Below are 16915 nucleotides of genomic sequence, written 5' to 3' on the forward strand. Positions count from 1 at the left end.
AAATTGAAGTAAAATATGAATGTAGAAATGTAAACAAGAGAGCACTTGTATAATGTAAACAGAACAGTTGGACCGGAAAAGATCACAGGCTAGTCTCTTAAATTTAATCTGCCTGTAGATTTATAGACAACTTGATAATAAACATGTTTTGCAATAGTTCAATTTCCTTATTTTTCCAGCTGAAAACAAATGGTCCTTGTTCGGTTAGAACATGTAATACTGGCAAGTTATTGTTAACCCATGGCCCTTCGTCTTAATGGAACATAGTCCAAACAGAAAGCCTTTTGTTACTGTAAAAGGAAGAAAAAAAATAGTGATAGTTATTGCATGTTATTGTGCAGAATGTAAAGTAAGACTAAAATTCTCTGGAGAGACCTGTAATGCGGACCCAGAAAGAGAAACATTTGGCCTATCTCGGGATTAAGCTTTATGCTTAAATGCAGGGAATCTAACAAAAAAAAGAGTGACATTCTGCTCTGTGAGTGTTTATGTACGCTATGTTTCCAGCAGTGAACGGGAATAGAAAGTCTCTGTATCTAATTACAAGAGGTTATGGTCTGCTCAAAACCAAAAGTTTGCAGTTCAGACATTTAACAGGCACAGGCCAGTAAAAATATTTGTACTGTTTACCATAGGTAGCCGGTAACAATGGAGGACACTATTAGTAACTTATGCTGTATAATCATGAGTTCAGGTAACACGACGATCAAACCTGTTTGAGTGTACTTCTGACACGGGGTTGTGGCTGCTTAGAAAAGTTAACGCAAATGAGCTTCTATTAATAGTGCAGAACATTAGAACAAAAGAGAAATGCAAGAGCTCAGCTCTGGTGTGTCTTTAGCTTCTCTAGGTGTTTCTCAGCAGTGGTATTTTTGTTGTGTTTTTAACCACTTTATGCTGTGCCTGCTTTCTGTTATCCCTTTTAGCCTGGAAGAGGTGTGTGAGCTGAGCTGTTTGCTTCTCTTCGAACCAGAGCTAGATGGTGATTAACTCATGCAGTGAGTTTAATCAGTGCTCTGGAAGCTTGTACTTTTAGATAGACTTTTCTCAATTGCAGTTTGAATCTGGCATGATTCTTCAAAACTGAGCTTTTACAGTAGTTTTTCTAATTAAATATATTGAACAATGGCAGAAAACGTAATAGTGGAATGTGTTGGCTGTAATTTTGCATGTATTCATGCATGTTCCTAGGGTGTAACGTAGAGGGAAGAAAATGGGCATTCTTTCATGGTTCGCTTCTTGCTGCAATATGAATTCAGCTGACTGGTTTAACTTCTTCTTTGTTCTAGTACATCGTTCAACTGCCAAAGACCCAACACATCTGAATGCATTTTCAGAGCACCCGTCATCCCTGAATTACCTGAGACCTAAGAAGCAAAGACCTCAGATGTTGAATTTGAGTGGTACTGAAATGTCTGGGGTGCTTAGGCTAAGACCAGCAGGTCTAGACAGCCCTTCGAGTAACCGCTATGCGGGAGACTGGAGTAGTTGTGGGGAAAACTACTTCTTAAACCCAAAAGAGAGCCCAAATGAAGCAGATTATGATGACGTCCCTTCGGAAGACACAGAAAGTGGGGATGATAGCAGCAAAGTTGATGGGTCAGATAACCTGATGAAGCACACAGAGTCGATCCCCAAGGAACACACTTTTCAGAGCTATCTGACAATGCAAGCGATCGATTCAGCAGTGGACCACAGAGCAAACCTCAAAGACCTGCAGGAAAGTATTGATACTCTGATAGGAAACCTGGAAAGGGAACTCAACAAAAACAAACTAAAAATGAGTTATTAATTCCTGTCCTGCATGATACTTCCTTCTACTTGCTTCTCTGCCCCTCACCTGGCTCCCCATAAAGGCATGTGGAGTGCCGGTTTCCATGAATGCATCATCATAAGGCCATGGTCCACCTTGAATTAACAAATCAATTTTAAGACATTCCATTATGTTTCAACATTTTTGTTAGAAGAATGTGTTGGCCTGATCCTCTGGTGTTTGAGACAGAAACATAGAGAACATGAAGTGATTCTACAAAGTGGTGGCATTTTCTCCCTAAAAATACTATGCACTTAGGCAGTTTGGGCAATATCTGACAGACGATAAAGCAACATCTCTGCTATTTGTAACAACAATAGAACTCCTCGTTCCTGAGATTTTAATTCTGGTACAGATGCTCCTCTCAGAAGAGGATTAACGCTGCTTGGCCTGAGATTTGCAGCATGAACTTTAGATAGACTCATTTTACTATATATGCAATGGCTGCTATGAGAAATGCTTTATATATATATATATATAAAATATTTATGTATAAAGTTTTAATTGTACAAATATTAATGTATTCATGTATTAACACTTTTCAGTAATTATTTAAACAAGCAAGAATTAAATATTTTTCTAACCTTGTTTGTATATATTTATGTATAAATGTGCATGTGTCTGTAGCCACCTTTGGAAAGGAAAAGAATAAAAATTACATAAGGGTACCATTTCTAAGAAAACATGTTTAACGATGCCAAGGTTAAGTTACCCCTTCAGTAACATAGCATTTGATTTATGCACAGAAACATGTCCAGAGAGAAGGCAGGGTGAATGATTAACGTAAATGACCTTGTGTGTTGCAGGAGCATCAGTTCACAGGTGTTGACTATTAACCATAGCTTAAAAAAACTCTTTCAGATTAATTTTAAGGATTTTCCGGGATTACTAGCAGTGAATTGTTCTGCTGTCTTTAAGGGGTAGCAAGTATGCATAGTAAGGAGATGAAGACACTGTTCATTTTTTAGTTTTTTTCCATGTTTTTTTGATGATAAAGAAGGCCTCAAAGGTGTTTACTTTTTAAGGATTTTTGGCTTTGTCCTTGTAACCTCTTACCTTATTCCTGACATTTGGATAGTCATTTTTTTTCTCCAGTTCCAGGTAGTTTTGCAGAGGTACCTTTGGCTTACTGCTGGTTGTTAGAAGTGCTTAAGCTTTCTCTGGAGGAGATGCAGGTCTCAGATCCTACACAAAAACAATTATTTTTCCTCTGAATCCTTTAGTTAAATTAGTGTGTGAAAAATGGAAGGCTGAGTTTTTTACACAGTCTGGGGCATGTGGGTGGGATTGCAGCCTGCTGTGGCTTGGTTAGATTCAGCTATCACCATACTCTCAGATCATCTTTTATCTTTAGTCATTTTTGGTGAATAATTAAGCATTTCATGTTAACAAAACACATTCTTTGTTTAAGCAAAAATAGTTACCAAATTGCTTACGGATTTTTGATAGTCACTCTAACAAAAAAAGAAACCAAATCCTTGCTTTTCATTTGCAGGTCACCCTCAGTGAGGAACGGGGGATTTGGGAGGGTCAGGGCTAGATGGTTATTTTGTTTTGAGACTTCAGACAACAAATCTTTGTCAGCTGGCAGGCTAGAATTTAACTTCCTCCATCTTTTTGGTACAATGTTGACATCCCACCGTGGCTTTCCATTCACCGTGTGGGTAAGTGCTTTTTTGCTAATGCCATACTTCCAGATATTACTTAATTGTAGAATTATTTATTTACAGTAGCAAGGGATTAAGCATTGTTATGACAAATGTCATTACTCTTTTTTAAGGACTTATTTTAGCATGGTTTCAAATGGTTTATTCAATCTCATTAATTTATTTTTTTATAAGTGTTAAAAGATGCGAAACAATTATTGCAATATAATGATAATGTATGAAAATGTAAATTTAACGTGAAGCATTTATCAGTAAATCAATGTATTTTTTTAAACTTTTATACCTACAGAGTGCGCATACTTTTTAAACTATAAATTTTAATTCTAAATAAAATTTGAATTAAGAACAAAATTTGATTAAGCCTAGTTAGTGGTTATTTAAAGCCAGTCTTAGCTGGCAATATGCATTGGCAGCACATACGAGTTAATTTCATAGACATTTAATTTTTCAGAAGGTGTTTTGTTTGATGTTTGGTCTAGAGTTACCCAGTGTTTCTGTTACATAATGAAAAAATAATTTAAACTCAAAAGCAGTAATATTTTAAGGAACTATTCAAACCCGATGTTTTGACAGCATTTCTTCACATGTTGCAGAGAGATTCTGATGCTTTTGGATATAGCCTGTCTCCTGTATTGAGTGTGTATATTTGTTAAAAGTAGTTAAAAGATGTTTGCATTTAAAGTTCTTCGATAAATGGTATATGAAGTTTTCATTGTATATAGTATTCTAGATCATGTAAATGAGCACCTTTGAATAATTTTTGATGCTTTTTTTTTTTTTTTTGGTGTAAGCTTTTCTATAGGATGGTTCGGTGCAGTGATACATTGTTCTGTCAACTGTAATTTAACATTTTAGCCTTACAACAGGAGAAATCAATGACCTGATAAACTGTATTAATGTCAATCTAATTAGTTAATTAGAAATATAACATAAGCAAAACCAATTTAATATTTACATTATTCAAATGAAATATCAGTTAATCTAGTCATGGCAACCTGTAGAACACATTTTATATCCTAGAGATCCCTCTTCGAATGTGACATTTCCCAAGTAGTATTTTGTTTTATGTTGTGCCTTAATTATATATTATTGTATTTCATATTGTTATATAATAAGATCTGGTCAAGTTGCATCTTTTTTAGGATTGTAACAGTTTCTGAAGGAGGAGGATTATTGGGGGAATTACCCTAAGCTAGAAATACTAAATGCTGAGATTAGAACAACCTGTTTCTACCAAAACAGATGTGAGCATTTTGTATACAAAGGGCAGCATGGGCTTTGCAGCCGTGTGGTTGGGCCATGTGGTCTTTGCAGGGCAAAGCTCCCCCTGAGCCCCGTGGGCAAGGCCAGACACTTCGGCTACTGTACTAACATTTGTTGTTGACTTTTTGGTGCCACTGAGTTGGACATTCAAGAGCAGCTTATGTCCTGCAGGGCCTCTTACTGCTACTAGAAGGGGTTAAAATTAGAGGGTAGAGCGTGCAGGTTAGTTCAGAGAGCTGCTGTCCTTGGGGTGTGCAGACTTCCTTCAGGTGTGGCCTCGATGTTCCCAGGAAAAGTAAATTTCTGCAGGTGCTCTTACAGAAGCAGCTCCAAGACTCCCCCCAAAATCACGTGCAGACAAATTGTTCTACCCAGGTATGGGCATTTCTGGTATTTTTAGGTCTGGCCAGCGGTGTACACGTGCTGGGCTGGGCAGCAGCCAGGAATCCTAGTTTCTGGTCTGCAGTGAAGAGAAGAAATGCCTCCGTAGGTCCATGCAGCTCGCTGCTGCCAGATGTTAAGGATAAAGTACATGTAAGTGGGGTCAGGAGCAGACTAGGCCAATTCACAGAGCTTTAATCCGTTGCTGTTTGTTCAAACAGGACTGTCCAAATGCTGTTGCCAGCCATGGAAACCCTCACACCTGTGACTGGCGAAAGCTGCAAGGCCCTAACAGGAAAATAGCACGCTGTACCTGCCCTGTGCCTCTTACTGTTTTCCCCAAACACGGTTACTGGCTGCTGCTGGAGAGGTGATAGCAGCTAGATGGACCTCGGTGACTGCGTTTGGTCATCAGTGCTTCTTCTAATGCCCCAAAATTGCTTACGAATGCCCTGGCATAGCCCCCTCGGGGGTCTGTGACAAGCCACCCCGCGAAGGAGAGATGTTTCCTGCAGCAGCAGTGCCTGGCCTCTGGTGGGAAGAGCTGGGCTGTGTGGTTAATCCAGCTCACAATGAATCCCTTCTTGTTCTTCAGCTTCCCAGACTGACTTATTACAGGGTCACGTAAGAGACAGGTTGGGATTGCATGGGGTGTGGAGCAGAGGGAACGGCAGCATGAGCTTGGGTTGCCTTAGGCTGCTGGGGACCTCCATCCTCTGCAGAAATGTCAGGTCTTGCTCACGGTGAGGCAGCTAAGCACAGGATTCAAGGCTTTGCTCATCCCTGATGAGCAACTCAACTGCTGGGCTCTCTCAGGATACACTTGGATTCCCAAAGCAATGGGCTGTTCAGAAGATTTTGTATCTTTTCCCAGAACAGAAGGGATCTTGCTCATGCCTCTTGCCCTGTTGGTGCCCTGTGGACACAGGTTGCCTACACTGGGGCCTCTGGAGAAGCAAGTCCTCTCATCTCTAGTTAGACGCGCCAGGCCTGCCTAGGGAGCACTGCGTGCATCACCTTCCCAAGTGTGAGGCCTGCTTACCCTCGGGGTTTGGGGAGTGTGGTTTCCAGCTGGGAGCAGAGAGAAGCAGAACTGATGCACCTTGTCGGTGCCAGCAGCCAGGCAGGGAGGTCCCGCTGCCCCTGCTCCTCAGACTCAAACTGCAGTATCTCAGAGCAAGATCCTTTCACAGCCTCACTGCAGGTGCCTTATCCCTTCTCAGAGATGGCTGAGATGACTGAGGAACTGTTTGGGGACAATATCAAATTGACTTTTGGGGGCCTGGTGGGGCAATTTGTGCTGCGCTTGCCAGAGCCCAATTTATGGTCTGTATTTCCTTTCACATATCCTTTTTCACATATCTTGGTGATAACTTCCTTAGCTGTGTTATATTTTTGAACCCGAGCCCTTGTGTGTTTTCTATCCTTACAGCTCTGAAATTATCTGCATGTACTGAGCCTTGTGATAGCTGAAAGGGGTAGAGCTCATGGCACCCCGGCTCTCCTTTGCCTGGTGCCATCACAGCCCCTGTAGAAAGTGGGACAAGATGCCGTCTTCTGAAGGGCTGTCCCGCGGTGGCTGCATCCGCCTGCCTTCAGCACCACCTCTTCAGACTTTGCCTCTGCCGTACACCTGTAGGTTGCAAGAAGCTTTAAGGACAACTTTATGCTCCTTCTCAGGTTATGTTGTTACTTTTAGACAGTGGTGGTCAGTCGTACCCTCCATGGCAGGACTTGGTGGAGGTTTATTGCCTGAAAAGAAACTTTTTCCCCTTCCTCTTTTTCCCAAATGCATAGTGTATGTGGTTGTTTATTAATGCACCAGGCAAGAAAGGTAGCTGCAGCTATTGAGGCACGTGTTCTAAAAATAGAGGAAAACATCCCCAACAGAAGTAGATACTAAGGATTTTTATGCAATAAATCTGTAAATCTGATAAGCCAGGGACACATCTGGTACTTCTGCTGCCAGACTATTACTTCTCCACCCTCCTTCCCATCCCAAGGTAGAGAGCTTGGGGTTTTTTTAACAGTAAAAATGTCTTTTGAAATAAAAAGTCTTCATCCAAAACTATGGAGCTACCAGCAGTTGAGAGATGGTTATTTGAGACAGGAGGGTTAGTGTTACCCTTCAGTGTAACTATGATGCATTGGTTTTCAAATGTCATTGTACACAATGAATGAACTGTTCTCTCTCTGACATTTTCAGAGCGGCAGAGGAAGCCCTGTATTTTTGTCTTCGCAACCAAGTCTGCTAGGCATAGTTAACCTGTGGAGCAGCCTGCCACCAGGGAAGGCGAAGCAGCCCCGCAGGTATTTGAACATGCAGGATTTCACTGCAGAGGATAAAAGATCAAAATGGGATATATAATCTCATGTCTTAGGGGGTACAAATGCATTTGCTAACAGCAATTAGGAGGAAAATGGCTCTCTGGAAGGCTTCTCTGCTGCTGTTGTGCATCTCCCCCCAAACTGCCCTGCCCTGGTGAGGGGGACTCATCAGCAGAGCCCGACCTGCCTCCTATTTCCCACTGTGTCAGGAAGATCCAGCCAAAAGCTGGCTGTCTTCCAGCCTGCCAAACATGGCTTATTTTGCAGTGTGTACTTGTCTCTAGACGGGTTTCGAACCCCAGTGAAATCGAGGTGGCCAAGCTAGTGCTTCAGGGTGTAGGCAGGTAGCACGGGAGCCGCCTGGCTGCGATCCGGCCCTGTGCGCTGATCCTGGCGAAGCCTGAGCCTCCCTCGGCTGCACCGCAGAGCTGCTGCCAAGCGCAGGCCCTGGGGGTTTACAGGCTTTTAAGACCGGCACAGCATGTTTAACTGGCAGAAATAATTTTTACCAAAACTCTAAAGAGTGCATCTGTGGTGCCTGGTGCCTGCATTTCTGTTAACACTGTGAGGCGTTGTTTAGCAAAATCGCTCTTCTCAGGCATGTTATTTCCTCTACGAAGAGCAGCGATGGGCTGCTCCTGCCCTGCTCCCAAGGAGGCTAGTGGGAACTGTGCTTTCAGCGTCGGGGTCAGCAGGTTTAGGAAAATTCCTGTCTCGCAACATGGGAGGATAAATTCATTAACCAAAATCTCTCCCAAAATCCAGGAGGGCCAGATGCGAGGTGCTGGTCCCGACCAGCTGGTGCCAGGAACGGGGCAGCGCCGAGGCCAGGAGGGCAGGCCTGGCTCCGCCACGTCCCCCCGGCCTGGGCAGCGCAGCACCGCGGCGGTGCTGCTCCTCTGCGTTGCAGCTGCAGAGCTACGAGGAAGGGAGGTGACTGGGGCTTTCCTGGTAAGTCACAACCATGGGGTTGACTTCAGTGCATTTGTAGTTTGCAGCCCTGTTAATCAAAAATCTATGAAAGTTGATCTGATGTGCTGTTCTAATGAAATCCAGGCCTGATAACCAAGAACTTGGCCTTTTAATCAATTGGTTGTGGGATATTTATATACTTGTATAAATCAGATTATTAGTTAAATATTGGTTTAGCAGGAGAACTATGTTTTCTTTTTAAGCTCTGACTGCAAACACCATATTGCAGGTATTAGGGATGTGGTTGTTAGTTTAATTTAGAGATAGCTTAATATGTAGAGAGGCAAGGAATATCATTATAATATTTGAACTTCAAATTAACATACAAAAAACTATTTTTCAAACATGCTTGCTCCATTTTTAATGTCTCCCAGCAGACAGAGTCCAATGTGGTGGGCACTAAACCTATCTTAAATCTGCCTGAAGTTTAGCCCAAGTGATAAACACACGTGATAAGGGAAGCCTGGCCCTGGGAACCTGAAGGGGTATATTGTTAACAGCACCTAAAAACCTATTTGCAGTATGTGTTTCAGGGCATGGGAGGCTCTCACCAGTCCTGTTTCACGACACCTGGGCTAGGCTTTGGTCTGAGCACTGGAACTGGCTATCGCTTGCCCGCGAAGTTCCTCTCTGCAAATCCCCATGTGTCAGTTGTCTTCTGTGCTTTAGTTTCTCCTGTGACCATACGGACATTTGTTTGACAGGAGTCTGTGACCCTCAAGCAGTTTGGTGAGTCACGGAAAGAGTGAATTCACCCGTATAGAGTTTAATCTGTTCTCCTCTGATACATTTAATTTCCACTAGACAGGCTCTGCTCAGTTACATGGTGTCTGACCTGACTACTGAAACCTAGCAACAGGCAGAGCACTGCATTTGGAAAGAGTCATCTCTGTGGGCAAAGGATGAACATTAATATTAATGAGCTGTTACTCATTTACACTGGTAAATATTAAAGCTGCTGTATAACGCAATTCAGCATTTCTCAAGAGTAATTCTTTTGACCGAAAGGCAAATAATCAACAGTCACAGTATGCTTATCAAAAGCTGTTTTTTCTAAACAACATTAATTTCTTTTAGAGAACAATATATTTTATGGGTTTGGCTTTCTGCTTATTAAGCATTTGCCAGGCTTAAATAACAATCATTTTCTAATCCTATGATGGCAAATAAAACTGGTTTGCCCTCCAAAATTTGGACGGCTTATGAAGAGTGTGTTTAGATCTATGCTTTCCATTCAGCAGCTCCTGAAATGTGTTTAATAATGTACACGATCCTTCCCTAAATTATCAATGAATGTATGGATTCAGCAAAGGCAAGAGGCTCACCCTTCACTTTAGGTGTAATAAGTAATAAATAAAAGACTTTAAGCAATAGCTTGTGAATATTTGAGCTTTAATGGTTCATTGATTTATAAGAGCAATTTAGGATCTGATTTTGATCTTTAAATCTTTTAGATGTGACTAGAGCCTTTATGGAAGGAACTGCTCATTCCTTCTCATGTGATACTGTGATAGTTGTCATCTGAGCTAGCCACATGCCCGCACACCTTCCCTTCGGCCCTGTGCAGCAGCAGCTCGGGGATCCTGGTGCTGCGAACCTCCAGTGGGAGTCTTCACTCTGGAGCGCTTTCTGTCACCACATCTCCAGACTGGGCGATGTCCTGGACACCACAAAAACTATTGCTTGTCCCTGATATTTTCAGGAGAAGTGACCACTTTCAGGATGAGGGAAGAGATAGTTGCTGCAGCTAGGTAGCAGAATTTGGAGGGTCTCTGTGAATATGACTACTGGAATAGAATGGATTTCTCTCTGATGGGAGCAGGTGGATGTAGGTTGCAGGCGTGAACACTGGAGCCTAAGTTTGACATGTTAAGTTGGGTTTAAGATTTTCACAGCTTATAAAGTCCTGGACAGATACAGCAGTTAATAGCCCACTTTAAAAACTACTATTTAAACAATATTCATACATACATATATATATATGTGTGTGTGTGTGTGTGTGTATATATATATGTATATATGTGTATATATATATATATATATATATATATATATATATATATATATATATATATATAAACAATTTCATTATAACTCTATTAACGAAAGTGGAGGAAATATGCCCAAAACAGTTGTTCTCTACCCACACTTGTGAGTTAATAAATGAATAAAGTTAATGATACAGTAATCTCTAAGTGCTAGATACTTAATTTCTGAAGCTAAAAATGTTCTACTGAATTATATGTTGAATTAGATATATATACATCTCATAAGAAAGCAAATTAAGAGGTCCTGGAAAAAAAGAAATGCCCACTTGTTTTAAGGGTGATAATGTTGTGCTCTATGCATCTGATGAGGAAAACACTTCTGGTTCCTTTACTATTCCTAAATCTGCTAGTATCTTCTTTTCTATGTCCAGAAACTCCATATATTCCATATTTTCTTCCTCCTCTATCTGTTCTCTGGATTTTTGTGGAGCAGTTGCTGTCTGAAGGAAAAACACAAATCAGCCAATAATTCGTTGTTCAGCTTTGAAACGTGCATGTGACTCCATTGCATTTCAGTGAATGGTTTCAGTGCTATCAGAAGCACTGATAGGTTTCCATAGGTATCCTCTAGGGCTACTCTAGTTGAATTGCTGTTTCCTTGGTTAGCTGCTATTATTAAACAATTCATCAACAAATGGATGGGCAAAATCCTTATGTGAATAAAGAGTGAAAGGCTGGAATCTCTCCTGCCTTTCAGGAGCAATGTTTTATAAGAAGGTTACCAGAATGTTAACTTTTTGAAAGACCAATAAGTAAAAGGAAAAATGAATTCAGAGTTTTTAAATGTCCATAGGTTCTAATGCCCTTGCAGGAGTTTTGCTTGACTAAGAGGTGAACTGGCATGAACTAGGGCCATCTATTCTGTTCCTAAAAATGGTAAGTGTGAAACAAGGCACTGCTAAGCTAGTCTAAAAGTGCACATCCTGATTTTTGAAAATACCAAGGGAAATTCTGCATAGCAAATATAGGTTCTTTTTAAAGATCCACATAAACAAAAAAGTTTAACTCCAAATATAACATACCGTTTTCTTCCTCTGTGCCTCCAGCTCCATTTCTATTCTTTCTTTGGCTTGAAACTCTTGCCGTTGTTCGTAATACTTTACATATTCAACTTCTCTCTCAAAGTAATGAAGTACACTGGCATGCTATTAATACAAAAAAACAAACAAGGTGTGTTACAAGTACAAAGGCTCGGATTTTTTCCTGATGATCCTTACGGTATTATATGTTCATCTCTGTTAGGAATATAGATCTCTATATATATTTTACCAAATGATTTGCAACAAAATAATAAAAAGATGTGGATGGAAACCAATTGATTTTTGGATACAAATATGCAAGTGGTTAAATCATTTTTATTACATTGACTCTGAGTAGATCACCCATCAGGAACCTGCACTGAAATAACTAAACCAGTTTTAGGATAGTGATTTAACCAAATCAGCCCAAGAACAAGCAATATCCTTCCTGACCCATCTTCAGGCATGAAGAAAACAAGAAAAAAAAAAAAAAAACATGGTTCAGTATTACTCTGTGCATTTATCTGGGATTCTGTGCATCAGTTTCAGGTTATAATCTACTTACGGGGATAATTGGGGAAAATTTATAACTGGGATAGGATGGGAAGAAAATATTAGGATGTAAAAAGAACAGAATAGGTAGCAGGAAAGACTGCTAGACTGAATGAGAAGAAGACCCTAACTTGTCTTTGGGGGGAGGTGGTGGAGAATGACTGAAAGTAATGTAGAAATGGAGAAATGAAAAATGTTGTCTCCATTTTTTTCACAGGGTCCTTTTTCTACAGATAGTCCTTATTCAAAGAGAATGGACAACTGGTAATGTTAGCAACAGTTTGCAAAATGTGCTTTAAATAAGTTAGAGCCAGATCCTAAGATGTACAAATCGCATTGTGCCAAATTTATAGAAAAAAATTAAGGAAACCACGGGTCATTTTATTCACATGGCAAAAATGTTGACCTCTTTACTGTGGATTTCATGCAGCCAGGTAGCAGCAGTGGAATTCTGCCAGCTGTCACCCCGGTTTCCTTCAGCCACCTCCTATCTGAGCTCTGCACAGAGCCAGCTTCGCTGCAGGTGGTCTCTGGGGAACGTGACTCTGGGCCATACTGATCTTAAGTTGATCATCACTCATTTGAAGGCAAGGTTTTTCAGGTAGGCCTATTTCTGTTTTGGAGTTTGCAGGATAGTGTGTCATGGAGATAAGCAGAAACTGTTACCAACCTCATTGCTGGAAGGGTGACTTAATGTCCAAGAGATTTCTAAAACATGCAGTACTCCAGAATCATCAGAAACAGCTAAAAAATGTTGCTTTGCTGGAAGATATATAACAACAAAAAAGCATATTAACAACCTAAATTCCAACAGTAATACATTCCCCCACCTAAACATGACAGGTGTGCATTTTCATAATATGTAAGAACTGATTGCCTTTTAATGCAGATATAGTGTAAAGAGCTGTTGTTGTGGTCTTTTTTTGGTTTTGTTCACTGCAGCAAAAATAAAGCCTTATTTTCTTAACAAATGAAATTCCCTTTAACTAAGAAAAGTTTTTACTTTGTCAAACTCAATTACATTTTTTAACTAAAAATAAACATTTTGTGTTGCCTTTTGCCTTGCTAGTACATTCAGAGTCTGATGTATGCATCTCTGTACACAGTGCAGTGCTACATTTGTGGAAGTATGTACTTATGTATTATATAATATATAGCATAGTGTAACGTTAAGACTAAATTGTGCTTTGCAGATATGGGATAGTATATTTTAAAAGCATGGTGGCATAGTAAAGTGTGCTCACCAACGTACCTGAGGCAATCCAGGGTCTGATGCAAGTGATCATTGAGATGGAAATGCTCTGGAACTGAGATGGCTCATGAGTTTTCTCCAGTAAGTCCCAAATATCTATATTTCCATCTTCTCTGCCAATGAAGAAAACTCCTGGTCTTGTTAAGGACCAGTGTCCCGCAGTGTATCTTACTGCTGAGCAGCTTGACTGAAGGATCGGTCCACTCTTAATTTAAAAAAAAAAAAAAAAAAAAAAAAAAAGAGAGAGAGAGAGAGAGACACCCAAAAATCAAACAGTACTCCCCATTCACTACTTCCAACCTCCTGTCATTTGACAACATTCATAATTTAAATGATCCTATTACAAAAATAATATTGGTGTCCAAATCAGTATCAGCTTTTGTCGATTAAGAGGAGAAATGTGGGGGAGTTTAAAAATAAATAAATAAAAATAAATCTGGTATCTAACTCCCACTCTAAGATAATCTGTCTGTCTGCTGTTAAAATCTGTGGTCTTATGCTTTTGCTAGGTGCAGCTAATCAGGATTCTTACATGCAAAACTAAAAAAACATCTCTTTATTTCCTCAGCTGACGAAAAGACAGCATCTTAAATAAGAGTTCTTCAGACCTGGTTAGCATACACTGCCTTTATTCTTTGGTTTCTCTGACACCAGAAATAATTTGTGGACAAGCCATGGTTTTACAAGGTTGGTATTAGAGAAGGGCCCCTTCCTTCTTTCTGTAAAAGGCAAGTTTACAAAACGCTTTTTTAAAATAGTTTTTCTGATGTGAAAAAAGCTTTTCTTATCCAATTTATTTCTAAACTTTCAGGCTTTGGGATTTACCAATGCTTCTGAAAATGCAGTCTCTGAGGCTACTGTTAACTCTCTTATCTCCACCAATTATGTTTTAAAGTAACTTACTGCAACACCTTCTTTCCAAATGGCAAAATTCCAGCCTCCAATGCTTAGAATGATGTCTTTAAAAAATGGCGATCTGTGAACAGTATGTACGATTCCATCGTGGATGGTGTGTGTCTGAGAAGGCTTCTGACCTAACAGAATGGAAAAGACAGTTGCTTGTAATTAGTGCTTTCAGTGATGGCCTTCATACTGGAGTTATGCAGGGAGAAACAGGAGTGCAGGATCCAGCACAGGATTTGAGGATCCTAGCCTTAACATTTTGCTTGTAATATACAGGCTTTGGAATTGCCTCAGACGTTGTACAAAATTTAGCTACTGTGAAGTATGACTTCCATGCTTAGTGTCAATAGGCACGTAGTGATGCACCTATGATGCTGGAGAGGGTTCCTCCTGTTCTGTCATAGCAGTTGAACTGCATGTTATTTTGAGGGCCTGCTGCTGAACGCTGCTGTCATCAGTGGAATACAGTATTATAGCAGATGAGCAAGAGTATTAAAAAGGCAGAGTACTGCTGTAACTATTTTAAAGTTAGTGATATTTTAAGGTTTAAACAGGTATTAAGAAACTTGAACTTACTAATTAGTCTTCCTGAGTCACTATCTCTTTCCATTTTCCAGTCAGAATAAATAACTTCTCCATCCTGTGATGCCAGAAAATTCAAATAAATGCTAATGTTAGAGCTTGGTGACATATCTCCAACTTGCTTGTTTTTAAGCTACGACTTTAACTTAATTATAACCATTATTAAATATGCTCTGTGTAAATTATAAGAAAAATCTGCACCCAACCTGACTGAAAATAGGAAAATTTTGTGTCACTTTTTTCAGTTTTACATTGCTAAAGCAGCTTTGCTTATCATGAAGTATGTAGGCAGTCATTCCTGCAGAATTGGGTACTCTGTATTTACAGCACATACTTTGCCCCAATATTTGGGCAAAAGGTGGCTGGAAGCAAAAAGGTGGTTGGATGCAAAATGTTTCCATATGAACTCAAAACTGGGAAAGATTTTGGAATTTTATATCATATTCTTCATAAATATAGGCAGAGGGCTATGAATAGCTGGGGCTTCCGAAACTAGAAATAAGTTGTGAAGGAAATGGTAGTAAAATAACACCTTCACCTGACATTTGGGGAAGTGCTGAAAAAATATTACGAATCTTACAGGTTCTGGAATAAGAAAGTACTGTTGGGTTTCCAAAGGGAGGTAGTTAAGTTCAGTGCATTTTGGAAATGTCTTTTAATTCTGCCCTTGAAATAAGCGTTCATAGTCTACCAAATACAAGGTTTTATTATTGTTCTAAATAAGGAGTGAAATGCATTAAAATAGGAGTAAAAAAAGGCATGTCCAGAACGATCTGTTTGATTAACATCTGAAGAAAAACATGTAAGTCCATACAATTCTAAAAACTCTGCTATTTGTTTAATCTTTCAAATATCTTTGATTAACATTTTACAGTAATCTATTACTTTCACTTACTTCAGTTCCAACAAAAAAGTTGGTGGAGATATTCTCTAGCACTCTCAGAGTTTTGCCTGAAGGAACACTTATCTCCGCATATGGGCTTTCTTTGGCAAGTACTTCTAGTCTGTTCAGAGATTGCACTTTATCTGGGAAAAAGTATGGATATAATTATTCATTATAAACTGAAAGTTACATGATCAAACAATTTATCTGTGTTAAAAAGACAGTTCACAAATGAGAGGAATTTCAAGAAGAGAGTTGAAGACAGACATATATAGAGTGTGTATGTGTGTGTGTATACATATTTTATATATAGGTAGGTAGATATACAGTGCTGCCTTCAATGGAGCTTGGAGAAAGAGATTTTACAAGTACAAGGAGCTAATGGCAAGTGCCAAGTAAAGCAGCACTCCTGCAGGTTAACTGTTTCCCCATGAAATCTCCCCGGTAATGGAGCGGCAGCAGTGACCGCTATCCTGGCAACGCTAGAATAGGCTGGTTCTCTCTGAGCTGCCAGAAAGGCATTTGCTGGCATGGCTTGTAACCACTCCCTCAGGTAGGCAGACTCTTGTGCTACCCGTGTGTCAGCTTCCCAGCTTTACAGAGGTATATTAGCAATATGTCCCTACCACTGAGAAACATAATGAGAACTGATCCATTATCAAGTGTGAAGCATAAAATATCTCTATCCTAAGCATTACAGAAATACCTTCTATATATACTGTTACTCTGGGACTCTTTTTCTGAAGAGATTATTTTATAGGGACTGAAAAGGAATTACTGTTTCAGGAGTACAGACTGGAAGACCTGTGTGCACTATTAACTGAAACTTAGCAATGTTACTGTGGATACAGAACTGTTCTTTTCATATTCAATATATATACACAATACTTTGATAAATACCAGTATGAAACATTTTTCCCTAGATGCATTTAGCTATAGAACATTTTGTTATTTAGCTTTCATTTTGTATATGGTGAAATATGAGATTATTAAAAACATTCTTTCCCAATAAGCTGTAATAAAAATATTACCTGGTGTTTTGTAATGATAATGCTGTTCCCTTAGACTAATTCTTATAGGACTGTAGTCCACGCTGGTATCACTCTTGCACAGGATTATCTGATCAGAACAAAAAGAGCATCTGATAACTCATTTTGTCAGACCTCGAGGTACAAGACTAAATTGCTTTCTGCTGTAATGGAACAGCTCTCTTCAGTCTGCAATGTATTCTTAATTATTCCACAAATGGCTT

The 16915-nt window shown here is 39.8% G+C and overlaps 2 protein-coding genes and 1 long non-coding RNA gene across 9 annotated transcripts in view; 2 read left to right on the forward strand and 1 right to left on the reverse strand.

Annotated features, from left to right (window-relative positions):
• Positions 1-2481, forward strand: part of SYDE2 (synapse defective Rho GTPase homolog 2) — a 35136-nt gene extending 32655 nt beyond the window's left edge. For 2 of the 4 annotated variants that reach the window (XM_064515971.1, XM_064515972.1), the window contains one exon: positions 1290-2481. In XM_064515971.1, coding sequence (XP_064372041.1) covers positions 1290-1792 — 503 coding nt within the window. In that variant the 3' untranslated portion in view covers positions 1793-2481. Of the gene's footprint in view, positions 1-635; positions 695-1289 lie in introns of all 4 variants that reach the window. The other 2 variants (XM_064515974.1, XM_064515973.1) reach the window with 2 other exon arrangements.
• Positions 2482-8160: 5679 nt separating this feature from the next.
• LOC135329043 (uncharacterized) lies at positions 8161-14245 on the forward strand. Its single transcript, XR_010390224.1, has 4 exons — positions 8161-8403; positions 12474-12644; positions 13237-13376; positions 13864-14245. It is a non-coding gene; the product is annotated as an uncharacterized LOC135329043 (long non-coding RNA).
• Positions 9800-16915, reverse strand: part of DNAI3 (dynein axonemal intermediate chain 3) — a 31628-nt gene continuing 24512 nt past the window's right edge. For all 4 annotated transcript variants that reach the window (XM_026116554.2, XM_064515975.1, XM_026116556.2 and 1 more), the window contains 8 exons: positions 16695-16782; positions 15676-15806; positions 14775-14838; positions 14199-14329; positions 13296-13500; positions 12714-12805; positions 11495-11617; positions 9800-10912 (listed from right to left, as the gene is read on the reverse strand). In XM_026116554.2, the coding sequence (XP_025972339.2) occupies positions 10766-10912; positions 11495-11617; positions 12714-12805; positions 13296-13500; positions 14199-14329; positions 14775-14838; positions 15676-15806; positions 16695-16782 (981 nt within the window). In that variant the 3' untranslated portion in view covers positions 9800-10765. The remainder of the gene's footprint in view (positions 10913-11494; positions 11618-12713; positions 12806-13295; positions 13501-14198; positions 14330-14774; positions 14839-15675; positions 15807-16694; positions 16783-16915) is intronic.

This window comes from Dromaius novaehollandiae, chromosome 8 (genome assembly GCF_036370855.1).
Source record: "Dromaius novaehollandiae isolate bDroNov1 chromosome 8, bDroNov1.hap1, whole genome shotgun sequence".
Classification (NCBI taxonomy): domain Eukaryota; kingdom Metazoa; phylum Chordata; class Aves; order Casuariiformes; family Dromaiidae; genus Dromaius; species Dromaius novaehollandiae.